The sequence below is a fragment of the Balaenoptera borealis genome, assembly GCF_965194805.1.
Source record: "Balaenoptera borealis genome assembly, chromosome: 5".
NCBI lineage: Eukaryota > Metazoa > Chordata > Mammalia > Artiodactyla > Balaenopteridae > Balaenoptera > Balaenoptera borealis.
Window position 1 is genome coordinate 67,858,258 of NC_138862.1, and position 21,368 is coordinate 67,879,625.

Here is a 21,368-nt window from a genome sequence, read left to right on the forward strand (position 1 = left end):
GCTATGAATGGAGATTATAACAGTACTAACCTAATCAGGTCCTTGCAAGAATGCAATGAGATAACCCACTCCTGGCACTTGGCATGGTACCTGGCAAGGTGCTGGCATATATGCTGCCATGTTAGTGACACTGTATGAGTCTTTTTCCTTTTTTCCCTAATTATGAGGGCCAAGGAGAAAGGGGTTCAAGCTGGGAGTCCCTCCAATAGAGTTCTCAGGTAGAGCTACCTTCATTTTGACTGTTACTCCCATAAACAAAATAAATACAGTCACCCCCGTTATAGAGCAGCTGGGTGGGCCTGGCTCAATGGCCAGAGACACATGGTTCTGGGTCCTGCCTCGCCTTCTGGACACAACCCTCATAAGACAGCCACCAGCAGCCACTTTTCTCATGTCCACAGAGAGGTAGCAGAATGTTGCTTGGGACAGGCTCTGGTCCCCAGAAATGACCTGAGCCATCTCCAGGGCTGGGCTGTAATGAGGATGTGCCAGTGACAGCCATGCTAGAGAGAGGGTCTGCAGCAGTGTGGGGGAGACCTGTGGGTGGGAAGCATCACAGAAGGAAGAGATTTAAGCTAGACCCTAAAACCCAAGTAGGATTAAGACGATACGTGAAAAATAGGGAGAGGGCAGAGAGACGCACTGTGTCAGGATGGAAGAAAGGAGTGAGCAAAGGCCCTTATCAGGAAGGGGCAGTTCCTTGGAGAACCTGGAGGGAACCAACCCAGCTGGTGCCTCTGGCTTTATAGACAGAGGATAAATAAGGTGAGCTGGTGGTGGGGAGTAGGAAGTGGGGAGATGGGGTGGAGTGTAAATTGCACTCCAGAGTCTATTTCCAGTTAATGGATAATCACTGAAGGCTTTCCTGAAGAAGAGTAATAAGGTGAAAGAGATGTTTTTAGGAAGATGGATGACTTCCTTATTTAGTTGTGAATGGAAAAAGAACATCATTTTGAAACTAAGCCTTGAGGAGTTTGGGGGAAATAGCTGCTGTCTCTATTAGCTGTAGGATTCCTGGAAATCAGTCCAATCAGAATGGAAGAGCTAATGACTAGTATCTCCAGCCTAATGAGGATTATTTCATAATCTGATTTTTTATTTTTGCTTCTCCACCTTCACCACCTCTTTGTTTTTTTCCAGAACTGACCTGAAGTAGACCTTGGAGCTTTTACCCAACACAGCTTTAACTGAATACCAGAAGCAGCTACAGGTAAGATTTGACAATGAATAGGATGGCACTGTCAACACTAGCTTATTTTGTTCAGTAACATGCATGGATTGGAATAGAGAGAAAAACATTGATTTGTGGTGTAAACAAAATCTTAGGTTCACAAAGCACTTTCAAATATTTTCTTTTATTCCCTAAATATGAGCCCTGGGAGGAAACAAGTTGTGCCGGTGCATACACAGCAAATCTAGGATTGGATAAGGCAAGTGGCTTGTCTGTGGTCATTCATTTTCTAAGGGGGTTGGAGCCAAGATTCTGCCCCTGAGCAGTCTCTTGCCACTCTACCTGGCTATTCTTTAAATAAAGGAAGATGTTTGGTATTCAATAGCTTGCAAATAATCAGAGCATGGGGCCAGGCTACAAGAGCAATAATTAATATACAATGGGCAGCAGTTAACTCTAATACCGTGATTAATAAACTACATATTCTTTATTTTGCTGAATGGTAATTCAATACAAATGACAGTTTATTCAAAGGACTCCAGTCAACATTATTTGTATAGAGGTGGAATATCTGCAGGGGGGTAGTGCAGGTTTGCTGGGAGTCAGAGAGGGTATTTGGTTGGAGCCAGAAGTTGCTCTGGGGTAGCTTTGAAGATGGCTGAATCTGACACCCTGAGGCAGAAGAATGGGGACAAGGGTGATCACCTTCATTACCAAATGCTCACTCAGCTTCTTTTCCATGAATGCTCTTGTTATGGACAAACTACACGTGGGGTGACTTGACTCACCTTTACCAACGTCAGCACTGGCTTTGTTGCCTGGTATTTCTCTTTTATCCTCTCTTTAATTTCATGCCTTAGGTGAATTTCAAGCCTTGAAATACAGCAGGTTCCCACATATCTGACCATAATGAGCTCACTCACACTCCCTCCAGGGGTCTGTTGGCCCTACAGCATCCTGAACAGCTCCCAGACCTTCACCCCTCGCCCACCCTCACATGGAGAGTGGGGGAGAGTCTCAGGGCAAAAAGTACCGAGCAACCAGCAAACCCTTCTCACTTCTTCTCAGCTGTTGCTCTGGATTTCAGCATCTACTGTGTACCAGGTGATATACATACATTGTCTCTAATTCTCACAAAATTCCCTAGGGTGGGGTCAGCCCTGCTCATATCTGTGGGCAAAAGTTCAGAGACTATAATAAACCAGGCCCTCTCAGCCTCAGGATTTGAACTTGGGTCTTGCTCACACCAAATCCAATCTTTCCCAAGAAGGCAAGCCTGACTTTCCAAGTAGAAGTCAGGCACTGGACTCTCAAAAAGCAGGAGGAATTTCCAGATTGGGAGGAAGAGAGAGGAAGTAGCAAGACAGACCATTTCAAAGGCAGAAACCGCCTATCTTTTCCTTTAGCCTCTAATTTCTCTGTAAAACTAACCACGCTGGGCACGCACACTACTAAGCAGGTAAAGTTTTCAAGAAGAGACTAAGGGCAGCAGAATCTGGGCTGAAAATATGAAGAGTCAAAAAGATAAGTGTTCTGTTTATATGTGTCCTGGTTGCATCCTTACTCTTTTAAACCCGGTACTACAGGTTTTCAAATTCTTAAATTTTCTTTCTCTTCTTAAATTCCCTTCATCCTGTGGCATCTCCTTCTCCCCAGTTCATCACCATCTAATTGTCTAGTTGTGTCTATAATTTTCTCCTGAAAACGTTAATTCTGGAGACTGATTTTCTGAGTTCAAATTCTGCCTCCACTCCCCTGCTAGCTAAAAGACCTGACAAGTTATTTCCAAACTACAGTTGTTTCTATATATGCAAAATTGGGATGATGATAATATGTGCCTGATAGGGTAATAGTGAGGGTTACATGAGATAAATATGTCCAGCATTTAGCAAAGAACCTGGCACATAATAGACACTCAATAAACAGTAGCTATTATTTATATCATTTGTTCTTACCTTGCCCACTTCAAGAGGTAGAGATCGGGTGAGAACAGCATGTAAAAGCATTTTGAAAGAATTAAAATGATACAAATGTAAGCTATCATTACTGCCTTCTCTTTGCAAAATGAGTTAGTGCATTAAAAGCTTTTAAAGCTGCGTCTTACCTGGCAAACCCATTCACAGTTAGTCTCTGTGAAAGAGGAAGGGAGATCTGTAAGGGTGGAAAGGTAACTTCAGATGAGATAGCAGAGCTCATGGGAAGGAGGGAAGGAGAAGGGGATTCTCTGTTTCCCGCCATGAGGTACTTTCCAAGACTATGCTGCTGCGTAGAGTGGGGACTACCATCCTGCGTTGAAGTGGAAGGTAAATATACCAATGGAAAAAAAGAGTATCTTTACAATTAAATGCCATGTGTTCCCAAATAGATGCAGATCTTTACACATTTATTTATTCAGCCTGTCTTCCCTGTGTAGTATCAGAGTGGGCAAGATGTTTTATAGTTTCTAGAACATATTATCCATACAGTATAGGGATACAGGTACAAAAGGTTTTTTTCCTTTTAAGCTAAGAATCACTTTCAGGGGACTGGATGGCATTTCCCCTCCTTCCCACATGAAGGGTCTTGCTTGGAAGGGAGTGGCAGGCAGGGAGGAGAGCAAGGTCTTTCCCGGCAAGGGGCAGTGGCCTGATGGTGCCTCCGATGGAAGGTCTTGATTCCTGTTTTTCAGGCACCCAGGCACCTCTGCTCCACTAATCAGGTTAACAAAAAGTACACAGGTTTAATCCTATCAGAGTTTATGTCAGGGCAAGCTATCTCCCCAAGTATATTTACCATCAGTATTTGTTACATTTCCTCAGGTAACAGTGCAAACAGAAGAGGAATCAAGGGGAAGAGGGCCTGGCAATGCATGGGCAAGAAGTAAGGGACGGAGAGAGCAAGGAGAGGAGAAAAGGGGAGAAAGAAGCAGGTTGGGGCGGGGGAGGAATTATGTCTACGCATTGCACGTTTAACAAAGGTCTGGGGGTGCTTCTCGACAGTTGTTAGGCTTGGGGTGGCAGAAGCCTATGTCTACCGTGGGGGGGAAACTGGTAACTACTGAGCACTTCAGTGTTGGTCAGCATGGTATTGGGGGCTTCATTATGTAGTATGTAGTTTAACCTTGGCAAACCCCCATGAGATCAGCCTTATTTTTCTCTCAATTTCATAGATGAGGAAAATCCTCAGGGAGATTAAGTAACTGGTTTGAAGCCACACAGCTAGTAAATAGCAAAACTAGACATAAGCGTATACCTCTAAAATCCCAAATCCTACAGTTTCCATTGTACCACCTGCCTTCTGGATAAGTTTCCTAATGGTGGAGGTTTAACCCTTTAAGAGACATTCACAAATTTATTTTAACCATTTTGTAGAGAAACCCCTTTCTTCCCTTTTTATTTATAAGATAAATAATAAGAAACTTCAAACAATAGAGAAGGGTATAAAGTAAAAAGTTCATCCTTGCTCACTATGAACTCTACTCTCCAGAGGCACCATAATTCGGAGTCTACCCTCCACATCTTTTCCTACACGTTTTTTTAAAAAAAATTAATCATATTATGTACATTGACCTGCAACTTTGTTTTTTCTTCAAACTAATGAGATATCATTATATTCTATCTCAGTATATATAGATCTAATTTTTTTAGTGGCTGCATGAAAATTCGCTACATGGATGAACCATAACTTACCCATTTTTCTAATGATGGGCATTTAGGTTGTTTCTAATATTTCACTATTACAAACAATGCTGAAATAATTTGTTGAAATGAATACCTTTATATTATATAAAGTATCTCTTCACATGCATGCTTTTATTCTAGTAGGATGTATTTCTCAAAGAGAGATTGCTGGGTCAAAGGGGATAAGGCTTTTATATTTCAATAGACAATTCAGGAAAGAAATTTATATTCCCATCAACAGTGTGTGACACTCCCATGTTTCACCACAATCTTTCCAACAGGGGAAATATCAATCTTTAAAAATTTTCTGATAAACTACTAGGTGAAAAAAATAGCCCCTCAGGTGGTTTGAATTTGATATCCTTTGGTTATTAGGGGTAGAGGACAACAAGACCTGGTTGAGAGGCAGATGCTCGGGGTTTCCCAAAGTCAGACGCTCAGTGTCTGTGACTCAGTGACTCATCTGTGTCCCCACATGCTAATCTCAGAGCACATGCAAATTGAAGTCTCACCAGAATGACAAATTTCTGTGTGCCCTGGGCCTTCAGAGGTCACTCATTCACTCATTTATTGAATACCTACTATGAGCCAGGTGCTGTTCCAGATGATGGGGGTAAAGTAGCTAATGAGAGAGACAAGGTCCCTGTACTCTTGGAACTTATACTCTTGGGGAAAGTCAACAATATATAAGTAAACAGATAAACAAGGTACCTCTGGTCATGGCTAAGCTTTATAGGATTGCTTAGAAACTGCTAGAGCTTTGAATAACAAATCCTACTACTGTACAATAAGAGCCAAGAGGACACACGGGTCCAAATCCTCCTCATAGCTCTTCTTGGTTGTTTCAGAATCTAAATCAGGCCCCAAATCTAAATCCTATTCCTTCTGTACAAACTTGGGCTTCTTCCCTATTTCCCATCTCAGTTAATGGACAAGACTGAAAACTAGGAATCATCCTTGACATCTCTTTCTTCCTCACTCCATATAAAATCTATTATCAAATTGGGTTTATTTGTCTCCTAAGTATTTCTGGAATCTCTGTCTCTCCATCGTCACCATCACCCTAGCACAAGCTACCATCACTTCCAGCCTGCATACTGCTTCAGCTTAACTGGTACCTGCACATACTCTGGTTTTCCTCCATGTGGATTCCACACCCGTCTCCCAACTCTTTCTCCTTAAATATCTCCAAAAGCTGTCCATTGTTCTTAGGATAAATACAAAGCCTTCTACCATGACCCATGAGGCCATGCATATCTGGTCCTACCTATCCCCGGCCTCCTTTCCACCACACGTCCGGTGGCTTCCTCCTCTCAGTCACACTGATATTCTTGCCACCTCTCATTCTCACTGAGCTCCTATCCAGCAGCCTTGCACATACTATTCATTTGTTTGGGATGATCACCCCTCAGCTCTCAGTGTAAGCATCATTTCTCCAGGAAGGGCCTCCTGAATGAGCAAAATCCATCTATTATATGCTCTTGTGGTGCCTTGTATCTCTTTCTCATGGTCCCTATCATAGTTGTATTTCTACATTTGCTTGTATTTCCTTTAGACCATAAGCACCATGGGGACCAAAGCCGTGTCTGCTTTTGTTTGAGAGTACGTCTGGCACATGGTGTGCATTAAACCTTTGCTGAATAAACAAACAAATAAATTCATACAAGACAGGCTAAGCTGCTTGGAACAAATTTTAAGTGCTCTGAAAGTACAGAAAACAAATGGTTAAAGTCAACCATTTGTAATATGGCCAGACAAAAAGCAAGGAAGAAGGGTGTATGTTGGGGGGAGAGGGGGTACAAGAGCATACTCATAGCAGTGGAGACAAGGCTGCCCATGTTAGTGAGGCCATAATGAGTGAGCCTTGAATTCCAAAGAGCTTTAATCCACTCATATAAACTATGGGGATCCAGTAGAGGTTCTTGGAGGACTCAAGTGAAGGTGGGAAAGATTAATCCAGGTAGGTTAACCCATCATCTGGGTGGAGGATGGTTGGAACTAGGCAGAGAGGTAGCAGCCTAGAGGCAAGGAGATGGTTAAGATGCTGGGATTAAGCAATAGCACATGGTGATTAACTGGGTTTGGGAAATGAAGAAAGTGTAGAATGCTTTCCTCTGACCTCACCTTACCCTAAGATTTGTAGATTGGAAGATCCAGAAACGAGGACTGGAGAAAGACAAGACATGATCAGAGTCTTCCTAACTCTTAAAACACACAATTTTATTTCTCCCCTAAGGACTTCAAATAATGAAATAAAGTATTAGGCTGAAAGAAACTTAGGCAGACAGTACAGTAATTACCCAGCATCTCATCCCACTGCATTGTTGTTGAGGCAAGAGGTTTAATGATTAACATCTGGTTACACATCCAGGAGGTAGTCAATTTCTATTTCTACCAGGATTCAATTAGACAAAACAAACCTGCTCCATGGTATGAAATAGGTGAAAGAGCAATGGACTGAGTGAGGATGCCAGGGTTCCCGTCGTCCCAGCTCTCAAACCAACTCCACTGTGTCAACTTGAGACGCCTGACTTCCCGGGACACAGATTTCCTTATCTGTAAAACTGGCTGGGAGGGGAAGACAAGGACTGGGAGTGATTTCTACTTGTGTTCGCAGAGCACTGGGGTTCTGGGAGGTACTTCAGGGAGCCTCATGGCAGGGGGGTGGGGGGCAAGGGAGGAGTCGAGTGGACAGTCCCCCATCCATCACCTGAGAAGCTCTACTTTTTACTATCTACTGTATCAGGGACCAAGATGTCATTAGGTCTTCAGTATGATCCCAACCTTCACCCCCACCACCAAGGGAAAGCTCCTGGTCTAGATGCTCTCTAAGAATCTTGTCCCTTAGATGTCAGCTGTCTGATTTCCCAAAGAATAATATAAGTTGATAGCTACGTGTATCTATAAGTTAACACCCCTCTAAGATCTTTTTAAATATTCACAAAAGCACAAACAACACACAACCTTTTAGAATTTGGCAGTGGGGGGGCAGGGGGCAGAATCTAAACTTTTCATTCCAGGAATAAACTTTGAGGTTGGATGAAGGTAACCAGAGCTATTAGCCAATAATGCAAAGGGCTATAGGAACTTACTTTAGCCTTAACTTAAGGCTCTGTATTAAGAAGCAAATCTCACTTGTGTGATAAAAACTTCTTTCTTTTTAAGGAAAAACAGTTTGGAGAATTACACACGCACAAAACCCTCTGACAACCCATCTCTCCACAGCTCCAAACATAAAGACTGTGGTAACTTCACAGGACTTCCTGACCTCAGAGGCCCCAAGCCACACCAACTAGCCAGTACCCACATCTGACATAATCTCTCTACTGACCCACACTTCGCAACTGCAGAAACTTGGATGCTAATCAGAGAGCTGGGTTGACTTTTCTTTAGAAACAGAAGAGAACAAGGTGACAGACCAAAATGAATACGTTCTAATGCAGGGTTTTCCAAAGTTCATACCTCAGTTTGCAGTGGGTCTTGAGAAAATCAACTTACTGGATTTTTCTATTTAATACTGTTAATTTGGGGATTACTTTCTATGAATTTAAATGTTATTAAAGTAATATTTAATGTTAATTTGTTATTCTTTTATCAACATAGTAACTGGTTGTGTGTGTGTGTGTGTGTGTGTGTGTGTGTGTGTGTGTATACCTTTTGTTCTTATTTTATAAATCTCATATATGTGTGTATATGTCACAATGTAAACTGTATTTCTTCCTGAACTTAGGATTTTTCCGTGTTCAGCATTCTTTGCTTCTAAAATGTGTCACGCAGGAAGGCTTCCACTTAACGAATGCCAGGCAAATACAGCAGTCTGTATTATTTGACCACCTCAGTATCCTGGCTACTCACACTGCATGGTTGGTTCATGAACACCTGGAGCTCCACTTTCTGAAGTCTCTGTCCACTTAGCAATTTGCTTACTTTAAGAATATACCCTTTAGCCACCAGAAAACTACTAGAGCTAATCAAAGAATTTGGTAAAGTTGCAGGATACAAAATTAATGCACAGAAATCTCTTGCATTCCTATACACTAACAACAAAAGATCAGAAAGAGAAATTAAGGAAACAATCCCATTCACCATTGCAACAAAAAGAATAAAATACCTAGGAATAAACCTACCTAAGGAGACAAAAGACCTGTATGTAGAAAACTATAAGACATTGATGAAAGAAATCAAAGATGACACAAACAGAAGGAAAGATATACCATGTTCTTGGATTGGAAGAATCAATAGTGTGAAAATGACTATACTGCCCAAAGCAATCTACAGATTCAATGCAATCCCTATCAAATTACCAGTGGCATTTTTTACAGAACTGGAACAAAAAATCTTAAAATTTGTATGGAGACACAAAAGACCCTGAATAGCCAAAGCAGTCTTCAGGGAAAAAAATGGAGCTGGAGGAATCAGACTCTCTGACTTCAGACTATACTACAAAGCTACAGTAATCAAGACAATATGGTACTGGCACAAAAACAGAAACATAGATCAATGGAACAGGATTGAAAGCCCAGAGATAAACCCACGCACCTATGGTCAACTAATCTATGACAAAGGAGGCAAGGATATACAATGGAGAAAAGACAGTCTCTTCAATAAGTGGTGCTGGGAAAACTGGACAGCTATATGTAAAAGAATGAAATTAGAACACTCCCTAACACCATACACAAAAATAAACTCAAAATGGATTAAAGACCTAAATGTAAGACCAGACACTATAAAACTCTTCGAGGAAAACATAGGCGGAACACTCTTTGACATAAATCACAGCAAGATCTTTTTTGACCCACCTCCTAGAGTAATGGAAATAAAAACAAAAATAAACAAATGGGACCTAATGAAACTTAAAAGCTTTTGCACAGCAAAGGAAACTATAAACAAGATGAAAAGACAACCCTCAGAGTGGGAGAAAATATTTGCAAACGAATCAATGGACAAAGGATTAATCTCCAAAATATATAAACAGTTCAAGCAGCTCAATATTAGAATAACAAACAACCCAATCCAAAAATGTGCAGAAGACCTAAATAGACATTTCTCCAAAGAAGACATATAGATGGCCAAGAGGCACATGAAAAGATGCTCAACATCACTAATTATTAGAGAAATGCAAACCAAAACTACAATGAGGTATCACCTCACACCGGTTAGAATGAGCATCATCAGAAAATCTACAAGCAACAAATGATGGAGAGGGTGTGGAGAAAAGGGAACCCTCTTGCACTGTTGGTGGGAATATAAATTGATACAGCCACTATGGAGTACAGTATGGAGGTTCCTTAAAAAACTAAAAATAGAATTACCATATGACACAGCAATCCCACTACTGGGCATATACCCAGAGAAAACGATAATTCAGAAAGACACATGTACCCCAATGTTCATTGCAGCACTATTTACAGTAGCCAGGTCATGGAAGCAACCTAAATGCCCATCGACAGACGAATGGATAAAGAAGATGTGGTACATATATACAATGGTATATTACTCAGCCATAAAAAGGAACGAAATTGGGTCATTTGTAGAGACGTGGATGGACCTAGAGACTGTCGTACAGAGTGAAGTAAGTCAGAAAGAGAAAGACAAATATCATGCATTAACACATATATGTAGAATCTAGAAAAATGGTATAGATGAACCGGTTTGCAAGGCAGAAATAGAGACACAGATGTAGAGAACAAACGTATGGACACCAAAGGGGGAAAGAGGGATGAATTGGGAGCTTGGGATTGACATATGTACACCAATATGTATAAAATAGATAACTAATAAGAACCTGCTGTATAAAAATAAAATAAAATTCCAAAAAAAAAGAATATACCCTTTGGTTATAATCATTGTGTTTGAAAAATGTTGAGCGTTCAATAGTCTTTGTAAAAATAGAGCAGCTTTTAAAACATCATGCTGGTGATTTAAGGATTGGGTTTTATACCCTAATGGGATTTTTGTCTGTAAGTCTTCTTTTATTATTCTTTTGACCTAGATGACTGCTGGCTACAAAGTCCTAATTCTGAGGATGGGGTGCCCAGGGGCAGAAGTGGGAATTAAGAATTACAATTAGGAATTGTAAGAGTGGTGTTTCCGCCTCCATCACTTTGGCTTTAGAGACCAAGAAGTGCCTAAAGAGCAGGAGGAGAAGCCCAGAGGCTCCTGGCTTCTTCCTTAGCTGCACCTGTTTCGGAAGGGCCTAGGCTAATAAAAGAAGAAAACAACAGGTTCCCACAGGCAGAAACTCGATTCAGTCCCCGCAACTCCTGGCGCCCGTGCCAAGAGCCACCTGAGCGCGGCCCAGGCCTCCGCTGTCCTGCCTGTGGCCAGCTCTGCAAGGCCAGGCAACAATGGCTTCCTCTCCCCTTGGGCCCCGGGTGGGACCCATTTTCCCACGGCTCACCTGCTGGGAGCCAGGTGAAGAGCAGCAGCCAAGGTGCGGGCAGCTCGGGGCCCATGCCGGCCCTCTCCGGTCCCTTTCAGCTCAGGGGCTCCAGGGACACTGTGTCTGTCTTCATCAGCGGCCGGTTCAGGGCGCACCGCTTCTCCAAAGAATCCCCCCGCTTTCCGCTCACTGCGCGCAGCGCGGCAGGAGGACCGGTCCAGCTCCGCGGGCAGGTACCGCCCGCCTCCAGTCCACCTGGGAGCTCCCCGCGGCTCCGCCTCCCGCTCCGCGCGCCGCCGTTTCCTGCTCCGCCCCGCCCTGGCCCGCGGCCACCTTTCCTACCTGCCACCGCCCCCAGGCAGGCTGCCAGGTGATTCTCCTCGCCGAAACACCATCTCATGCCACTCTTGCCTCCCACCTATAAGAGCCTGTTACCATTTTCCCCAGAAGTTCTTCGGAAATCTTACCCCTAGCAAATTTCTCCCTCACTCTTCGTAGAATTATGTGGATATAACTTTCTAGGGAGTATTTCCTGCCGTATGTTTCCATTCACTCATACGTGCTTGGAAAACATTTTTTTTCCCCACTAAAAACACACTAATAGAAAGTTTATGTGTAATGATTGTTCAGGTTTTCTATAAATAAAGATGGTGGGGTGTGAACTAGAGAAATAGACCTAATTTTCCAAGTTATAAAAGAAAAGGGTGCTCATTATAGAAAAGTTAGAAAAGATATAAATTAATGGCAGTAAGAAAAAATCCTGCTCCCACCATCCATAGTTAGGCATCGTTAATATTGGTTTAGGCCTTATTATTTGCCATCCTGAATGCAGCTCAGCAGCCCCTCACAGACCTCAGCCTCCCAAGATGAAAGATTCTAGGCCTCTTTGCACCAGGCCACCTAGGATGTATTCCCAGTCTCTCCTTCTTCCTTGGTAGGAAGTAAGGGGTAAAGCAAATCAGAGGAGGAAGGCACAGTTGCCTTCAGGAACCAGCCAACCAATGACATTAATTTGGAAAGTGACATGAACACTGGCCAATATAAATAGACAGCAAGCCACCTTATACACCTCTCCTTTATCAGGGATTTCTCACTGTGCTCCCCGTTCTGTAACAAACACAATTCCCCCCTCCTCCTAGCCACCACCTTTTTCCTGAAGAAAATAGTTATAAAAATGCATTGAACATGGTTTCTGCCCTCAGGGACCTCCTATTCTGCTCACCGACCTTAGAAGTCAGTATTATTTCTCCTAAGTGTATATCCTGTTTTGCTCTGCCAGGAAGGCTCCTCTTCGCTTGGCACTACCGGAGTCCCTCATCTCGCCTCCACCCAGAGGAGCATCCTTGTCCTGAATCTGACTGGAGGTTTCAACCCAGTCTCTTCTCTCCAAATCCCCTCCTCCCCCCTCCACTCCTGGGTCTGGCCTCTGGTTCCCCAATAGGGCCTCTCCACTTTAAATAGTTTTCTTGTAGCCTCTTCTCTTCTAAAAAGTAGGAAGTAAAATCAGGAAGTGCATGGCCAAAGGCAGATGGCACAGTGTGTTTAGGAGCCTTTGGATCTTCCGCAGTGGGATCCCAGCACAGCAGGAGCAGCAGGATACAATGTGAGTGAGGGGTGCTCCCCCAACGCCTTCCAGGGACCCTGCACGTGCTCCCAGGAACCTTGTATGTGTTTGAGAATTTGTGACCCTGAGGGATTTGTGTGATTCCTGGCTTTGAGAATTGTTCTAGGGAAATTTTCAATCCAGTCTAAGAAAGTATGAGCCCTCTCCTTCCCACACCTATACCTCCCTTAGCCCTTGCTTTGGTATTAAGGTCATTTTGCTATTCACTGAAGTCAGCATTTCTCCATGTTTATTCCATGGAACAGTAGTTCCATGGAATGTTTATAAATAGTATATGGAAAAAGGGCTCTTTGATCAAATATATTCAAGAAATGCTGGGTTAAACTAAATGAAACATTTTTCCAGGACCTATCAACCCCTTAGGGTGCTAATATACATTTGAATTTCCAAGAGAATATGTCATGCAGCATTTCCCAGCATTGTTCAACCACAAAACCCTTTTTTCTCATACATATCTTAGGGCAGATGTCCCATGGAACATATTCTGGGAAAGCCTGGTGGTCTAACCCAAACATAACTGGGGGAATACGTTGAGGCTTACATAGGAACAACAACAACAAAATAATGACTTTAACAAAGGTTATTCCAAGTGTAGTAGAATTAGAAAATTCCCTTATTTTCTCTTGAGAATCACTCATTCAACTGAACATCTACCTCCATTTCTTCTCTTGTAGTGAACACTTAGGTTAACTTTATATGGTCCTCTGTCTACTATGTGCATCTTTTTTTCTTCACCACTTATTACATATTATGTACCAAGTAATGTTCTACGTGCTTTACATGCATTATCGCATTAAATTCCCACAACAACTGTATGAAATTGGAACTTATTATCAATTCCATTTTATGGAATGGAAGCTGAAATACAAAGAAGTAACTTGCCCAAGGTGACAAAGCTAGTAAGTGGTGGAGTTATGAGTCTAAGTGAGGCAATCTAATTCCAGATCTTGTGCTCTTAGTTATTATACCACCATACACTCTCACCTAGTTACGTCTCAATGTGTATAGTTGACTCTATCAGCGTGTGCTAATGCAGTTTCTTTCCACATATGCCATTTAGCTCCAGACAAAGAAAAACTCCATTCCACTGCCATGAGCTCTCCTGGGCCAGTCATTTTGCCAACATGTGCCATTCATTCAACAAAGATTAAATAAGAGTATACATTTGGCTCAGAACAAATAGTTTTTTCATTGCTAGATATAGAAGTAAAAATCATTTGACCTGCTGATACTGACTGAGACAAAAGTGTCCTCATCTGCAAAATAATAATAGCTACTACTATTAAACACTTACATTGTGCTAGGCACTATTCTAAGCACTTTTTGTTTTAACTTCAATAATTCTTTCAACAACACTATGAGGCAAGGACTATCATTGACCCCATTTTATAGCTGATGAACTTGAGGCACAAAGATTCAGTTATTTACCCAGGGCCACCCAGTTTGTAAGTAATAGAGCTGAGATGCAAACTCAAGCAACCTGTCTTCAGAGCACACAGCCTTAATTACTACTCTAGTTATGCTGTGCTTCTTTGTGTCGACTGGTCCAGGCTCTGACCACAAAGTACTGAGCTTATGATCTCACCATTTATAATTGCACTTCCTAGTTGAAACTGTATCCATGAATGTTCTGAATACTGAGTCTATATGTGCATATGCATCTGTATTTGAGAATACTGTGACATTTCTACATCTATATGTGTATTTATCAAGAATGGAGAAAAGAAAAGAACATGTAAATAAAAATTATGCTTCAGGCAGTTAAAGGTAAAGGAGGGCAAGAAAAGAAAGTCACCAACTGATGCTGCACCATTTGGAGTATGTCTTATTCATCTTTGTATGCCTGGCATATAGCATAGTACCTGGCATATAGGTAGTGCTCAATAAATATTTGTTGAGCTGTTAATCCTTAGTTTCTGGAGGAAGTGACATGTGATCTGGGTTTGAAAACAAATAAGATTTTGCCAGAGTAATCCAAGCAGAGAGACCAGCATGTGAAGAATCATGGAACCAGGAAATAGCATAGCTGAATTATAAGCACTTGAGTTCTGCTAGACTATAGAGCAAGGTGGGGAGTGGTAGGAAAGTATGTTAGAGAGCTAGCCAGGGTAAATAAAGGGCCTTGCGTGACCAGCTGGATTACTAAGGCTTCATATAATAGACACTGGGAAGCCAGTGAAGAGTTTTAAGCTGGGCGAGGCATGATCAGACTTGCATTTTAGAAAGATAAACTTGGTAGCAGTAAGAAGAATGGTAGGTGAGAATTGAGATGAAAGGCAGGGAGACCAGTTAGGAAACATACTATAGTCAGGGTGGGAGATACTGAGGGCTTAAGCCAGTCGTTGGTGTTGGGAATGGAGAGGAGAGAATACTTGGGCAGATATTTCGAATATAGAATTGACAAGATTGGTGATAAATTAGATGTGGGAATTGAGAGAAGAATATAAGTTTCTGACTATTGAGCCTGGGTGGATGGTGATGCCTTTAAAGAACACAGATATATAGAAAGGTTTTGAATCACTTCAAACACATTGCACCTGAGAGAATAGTGGACCATCCAAATGAAAATCCTATGGAGGGTTGGACATCTTTATTAAGTGCGATCTGGTTAGTTTAGGTTAGTAGGACATGCACAACTATATAGGGAGGTCTGGGTTAGTAGGGACTGAGAAACCTCCTGGATTAGTGGGATATAACAAGACAATTATCTTGGAGTAGGGCTAAAAGCAGGAGGTGGTAGAATCTAGTAAAAGGAGTTTGAGAACAAATACATTTAGTATCACCATTCCTAGTCAACATTTTACAGGATATTATAACTAGTATAATAAGAAAATAAAAAGTAAAAGTCTGAAAATGAAGGATAAAGATGTTACATTATGATTATCTACACAAAACATTGAAGAGAATCTATAAATTATATATAAGGACTAACAAGAAAGATTGCTGGAAACAAGGTCAATATACTAATGTCACTGGTGTTTGTATATACCAACAATATCCATTTAGAAGAAATGAATTTAAAATATACATTTGCAATAGCAGTAAATCTATAAAGTAACTAGGAATAAATCTAAAAATATATGTGGAACAGTTTTATGAAGAAATTTGAAAAAAGGTACCGAAGACATTTTTTAAAGATTTAAATAAATACAAAGATGTACCATGCTCATAGATAAGAACACTCAATATCACTAAGGATGATATTTCCCCAGTTAATCAAATTCTATATATTTCTAACAAAATTCTGAAAAAAATCTCTGTAAAACTTCACAAGCCATTTCTAAGATTAAAAGGAAATTATAGGGTGATAAGTAGCTAAATAATTTTGAAGAAAAATTAGGAGGAAGAGGGAATTTGCCTCTTCAAATGATAAAGCTAGAGCAATTAAAACAACGTGGCACTGGCATATAGATAGACAGACAAGTGGAACGTAAAAGAGATTCTGGAAATAGACACCCATAATAATGGGAACTTGATATATAACAGAGATGGCATTACAATGCAATGGGACAACCATAAACTATTAAGTAAGTGATGCTGGGACAATTAGTGTCTGTTGTATTAAAAGATAAGGTGTATCTTTTCTTCATACCGCATACAAAATTCCAAACTGATTCAAATCTACATATTAAAGGTAAGAATTTCAATTTTTTATAAGAAAATATAGAATACCCATATGACCTTGTAGAAAAGACTGAATTCTTAAACAGAAAACAAAAAGAATAATTCATTAAGGAATACTGATACATAAGACTAAATTAAATTTAAAAGTTCTATAAACAAAAGACAACATATACAAAGTGAACAAACAAACCACAAACTGGAAAAATATATTTGCTGTGCATTTAAAAGGCAAAAAAACTATAACCAACAAATATTTTAAAACTCCTAAAAAGTAAGCAGGAGACAATCCAATGGTAAGGGAGATGAACAGGCAATTCACATTAGAGGAAATCTGATTCAGTATTAAACATATTAAAAGATGCTCAACTTGACTAGTAATCAAAAACTGGAAATTTAAAACAACAAATGCTACTTCATATTTGACAAATTGGTTAAAATGTAAAAGTCTGAGCCAAATAAGCATTAGTAAAGATGTGAGAAGTGTAAATTGGTTCAACTACTTTGAAGAACAATTTTACAAAGCCTCATAAAGTTGAAGGTGAACATATCCTAGGATCTTGTGATTTCCCCTCTAGGTCTCCACTCTATAGAAATTCTCAACTCTTGTGAACACAGATACATGTGCAAGGGTGTTCACTGCAAAGCAATTTGTGCAAAACTTGGAAACAACTTTCTACTGGAGGGAAATAATAAGATAGGGATGGATATCAATGGAATGAGATAATATGCCACTGTTAAAATGAATTAACTAGATCTATACCATGGATGAACATTACAGATATAATGTTATATGAATAAAGAAGTTGCAAGATACTGTTTTGTCAAATGTTAAGACACAAAACAATATCGTGTAGTGTTATAGAAGATTCATATATATGTAGAACGAAGTATAAAAACATTCAGGGGAATGGGATTCACCAGTATTAGAGTGTTGTTACTCCTGAGAGAGGGAGAGGAGAGAAATGGGTTGGAAGGGACTTTAGCTGAATCTGTAACATTTTATTTTTTTTTAAATATTTGAAACAAATATGCTAAAAAGGTAAAATCAGTTAAATTTAGGTGGTATAAGTGTGAGATTATATTATATTGTGTGCTTTTCTGTACCTTTGGAATCTTAGGTATTTAAAAAATACTTTCAAGACAAAAAAAGAGAGTGAGCAGTGGGTGTAGAATCAGACCAAGTGTGTTTGTCTCATGACATTTCCACTGGCATTCAGTGTGACTTTATGTAAGTCACTTTGGGCCTAGATGTTTTTATCTATCGAATGGGAAACTGCATGAGATAACCTCCTTGGTCCCTCCCAGCTCTGGCATTCTACAGTTCAAAGGTGAGAAGAACCCAGATTAGGAAGATGTTAGGGTCCCTTGACTGGACAGAGGAATACAGAACCAATGCATCTCTGAGGGTGACCTCCCTGAGAGAAGGGTCCTCCTGGGTTCTGCCCATTCTGAGCAAAGGGGTAGACTCCATGTTCTGCCAAAGGATGAGACCCATGTACTTTAATCGCACTTGTCATTGAGAAGCTAAGAATCTGGTTCTCTCAATATTTTATTATAAGGAGAGAAACCAGAGACGAATTGGGGGGCGGTGGCTGGGGGAATGGGGCTGCATTCCTGAGGCTGGAGCCATAGAGAAGAGGTCCATGTCCTCAGGTCATAGCAACAAAGGCAGAAAGCCTGGAGTTTTGCTACCACCAGAGGGATTTTTTTTTCCTCTCTAGTGTTTCTTCCTCTTGTGTCAAGGCCCAGTTTGCTATTCAGACTCAGAGCTCCTCTAAGATGATGAGCTCACTCTATGCACATCTCGGTAAAGCTCAATGAGGGTCAGACTATCCAGTTCTTTCCAGCCCACTTCAGAGACTCTGGTTCAATTAGTCTATGGGGAGGCCCAGGAAGGAGTATTTTTTTTTTAAGTTCCCAGGTGGTTCCAATGTGCAGGCAGAGTTGAGAAGCTAGTTGAAGGGTGAGCTGGGTAAAAGAATGCCCCACATATTTGTTACCAAACAGGGTATTCCCTAGCGCAGTCCCTAAATGAAACACTTTCCAACACATCTCTTATGTCAGCTTCTCTTTAGTAACTTTGCTTTGCCGCCACCTTGAGTGACAGAATAGGAGAGTTTCTACTCCAAAGACTATGATCCTGAGATGTGTAACTTTCCCATTTTTTGGCTTCTCCATCAGGGCAGCACAATATGGTACCTTCAGATGGCAGTGAATCTCAGGTCATTACCACCAAGTAATAGCTGTATAACTCTGAACAGTTATAACACAGTAGTAACACACACTCTCTAAGCCTGTTTCTTTATTTGTAGCACAAGGGAGTTAAACTAGATCAGTGGTTTTTAAACTGTTCTGAGAAACTGTTCTGTGGAATATCTAAGGGGTTGCCTCTGCCAGAGAGGCCGGTTTGAAAAATCACTGGATCAAATGATCCAGAAGGTCTTTTCCAGAACCAACATTCAACAACTTCAAATTCTATAGGAATAGATTTATGCTACCACCAAAGGCTACTGTAACCCACATGCCTTGAGGCCTGCTGAAGATCACATTTAGCAACCCTGGTCTAAAGCAGATATTATAAACTGGCTAGTTGAAAGCCAAATTCAGCACAAAGTCCTGTTTTGTCTATGCCTGAAGAGTATTCTTTTCTTTCCTTGGTATCTTTTTAAAATTTTCCTAATTTGAAGTATAAAGCAATGCTGAAATCTGCACAAATAAGAGGTGTATGGTTCATTGAACCATCACGCTGTAAACACACCTTCGCAACCACCACCCTGGGCAAGTTACAGAACAGTTAGCACCATTTCAGAAGCTCCACCTCATTACCCCTCGTAGTCATTCCCTCCTTTCTCCTCTTCAAAGGTAACCACCATCTTGATTTCTTACATTGTAGATTGGTTTTGCCTCTTTTAACACTTATATAAAGGAAATAATGTAGTACAGTTTTTGGAGTTTGTCTCTTTTGCTCAATATTAGTGAGCAAAAGAATTAGTGAGATTCATCTATGGTTTCGCATGTACCTGTAGTTTATGAATCTGTAGTTTACTAATTTTCATTTCTGAATAGTTTCCCATTGTTAGAATATACCACAATTTATTTATGCATTCTATTGTTGATAGACATTTGATTTGTTTCTACAATTTGGCTATTATGAATAATGATGCTATAAGCATACTTGTAAATGTCCGGGGGGCCATACACCCACCCTTTTTTGCTTCTATAATTCAGGGTCAAATTATTTGGTCATAGGGTATGTGTGGTGATTTTAATATATGTCCATAAAGTCTTTGACCCTCCTGTCTTCGAAAGGGGGAGCCTAAATCCATGACCCTCAAGAGTAGGCTGGACTTAGTGACTCACTTCTAATGAATAAAATAACAGAAGTGACACCGTGTTACCTCCAAGACTAGGTCATAAAAGACATTACAGTTTCTTCCTTGTCTCCTCTGGGGGAAAAGCAGTTGCGATATTATGAGGATACTTAGCTAGTCCTATGAAGAGGCCCACACACTGAGGAAGTAAGGCCTCCTGCCAGTGGCCATGTGAGTGAGCTATCCTGGAAGGAAATTGTCTAGCTGCAGTGAAGTCTTCCAAAGAACTGACATCTTGACTAAACTCATGAGAGACCCTGAGCCAAAAACCCTACAGCTAAACTACTTTCAAATACCTGACCCACAGAAAGAGTGAGAGAATATATATTTATTATTTTAAGTCACTGAAACAATATTGTTATTATGCAGCAATAGATTACCAGCAGAGGAAGCGTATGTTCAACCTTAGTAGAAAATGCCAAAGATTTTTTCCAAATTTACCCACACACCACCAGTGTATGAACGTTTTAATTGTTCCACATCCTTGGCAATATTTGGAACTGACAGTCTTTTCAAGTATAGCTCTACGGGTAGGTGTGTAATGGTATTGTATTGTGGTTTAATTTGCATTTCCCTGATGACTAATGAAGTTGATTAGATGACTAGTAAACTTTCATATGTTTATTGGCCTTTTGGACTTTTGGATATCTTATTTTTGGCTTTGGTGGAATCTTTTGCTTATTTTTCTATTAATTTCTTGATTTTTAGGAGTTTCTTATGTGTCTTGGATATGGTCCTTTCCGTGGTTAAAAATATCTTCTCCTAATTTGTAGGACTTGCCTTCTTGCTCTCTTAATGATATTGTTTGATGAACAAATATTTTTATTTATTTAATAATTTATTATTTATAAATTTTAAAATCTTTTCCTTTAATGTCCTTAATATTTTAGTATTTTATTTCAGAAATACTTGCCTTCCCTAGGGTAATGAAGATATTCTCCTCTATTGTCTCCTAGAAGGATTATATTTTGGTTTTTACATTTCAGTCTATAACCCACATTGAATTAAGTTGTGAAGTACAGGGTGGGTTAAGTTTCTTTTTCTCATATGGATCCAATTGACCAAGCCCAGTTATTGAAAATTAATTTATTTATCCACTGCTCAGCAGTGTTAGCTCTTCCAAAAGTCAAGTGTTGATACATGTGTCTCTCTGATTCTGGATTCTCTATTCTCTTCCATTGGTCTATTTATTTGCCTACCTCTGTATCTATACTCTTTTAATTAGAGCTTTATAACAAGTCCTGATATCAGCTAGAGCAAGTCCTTCTACCTCATTTTTTCCTTAAAACTGACTTTTCTTAGCTCTTTGCATTGACACACACATTTTGGAATCAGTGTGATAATTTCCAGAAAAATCTGCTAGGATCTTAATTGGGATTGCCTTACATCAGTAGGTCAATTTGGGGGAGTTAACATTTTTATATTTTGAGCCCTCCAATATCTCCATTTATTTTTATATTTTTCAATTTCCCTTAATAATTTTTAAGGGTTTTTTTTTTTTGGTAGAAATGCCACACATCTTCATGAGGTTTATTTC

The 21,368-nt window shown here is 40.3% G+C and overlaps 1 protein-coding gene across 4 annotated transcripts in view; it reads right to left on the reverse strand.

Moving 5' to 3' along the window:
* Nucleotides 1–17,065, reverse strand: part of ILDR1 (immunoglobulin like domain containing receptor 1) — a 73,244-nt gene extending 56,179 nt beyond the window's left edge. For 2 of the 4 annotated variants that reach the window (XM_082394930.1, XM_082394927.1), the window contains exon 1: nucleotides 11,231–17,065. In XM_082394930.1, coding sequence (XP_082251056.1) covers nucleotides 11,231–11,285 — 55 coding nt within the window. In that variant the 5' untranslated portion in view covers nucleotides 11,286–17,065. The remainder of the gene's footprint in view (nucleotides 1–11,230) is intronic. The other 2 variants (XM_082394929.1, XM_082394928.1) reach the window with 2 other exon arrangements.
* Nucleotides 17,066–21,368: the final 4,303 nt, after the last annotated feature.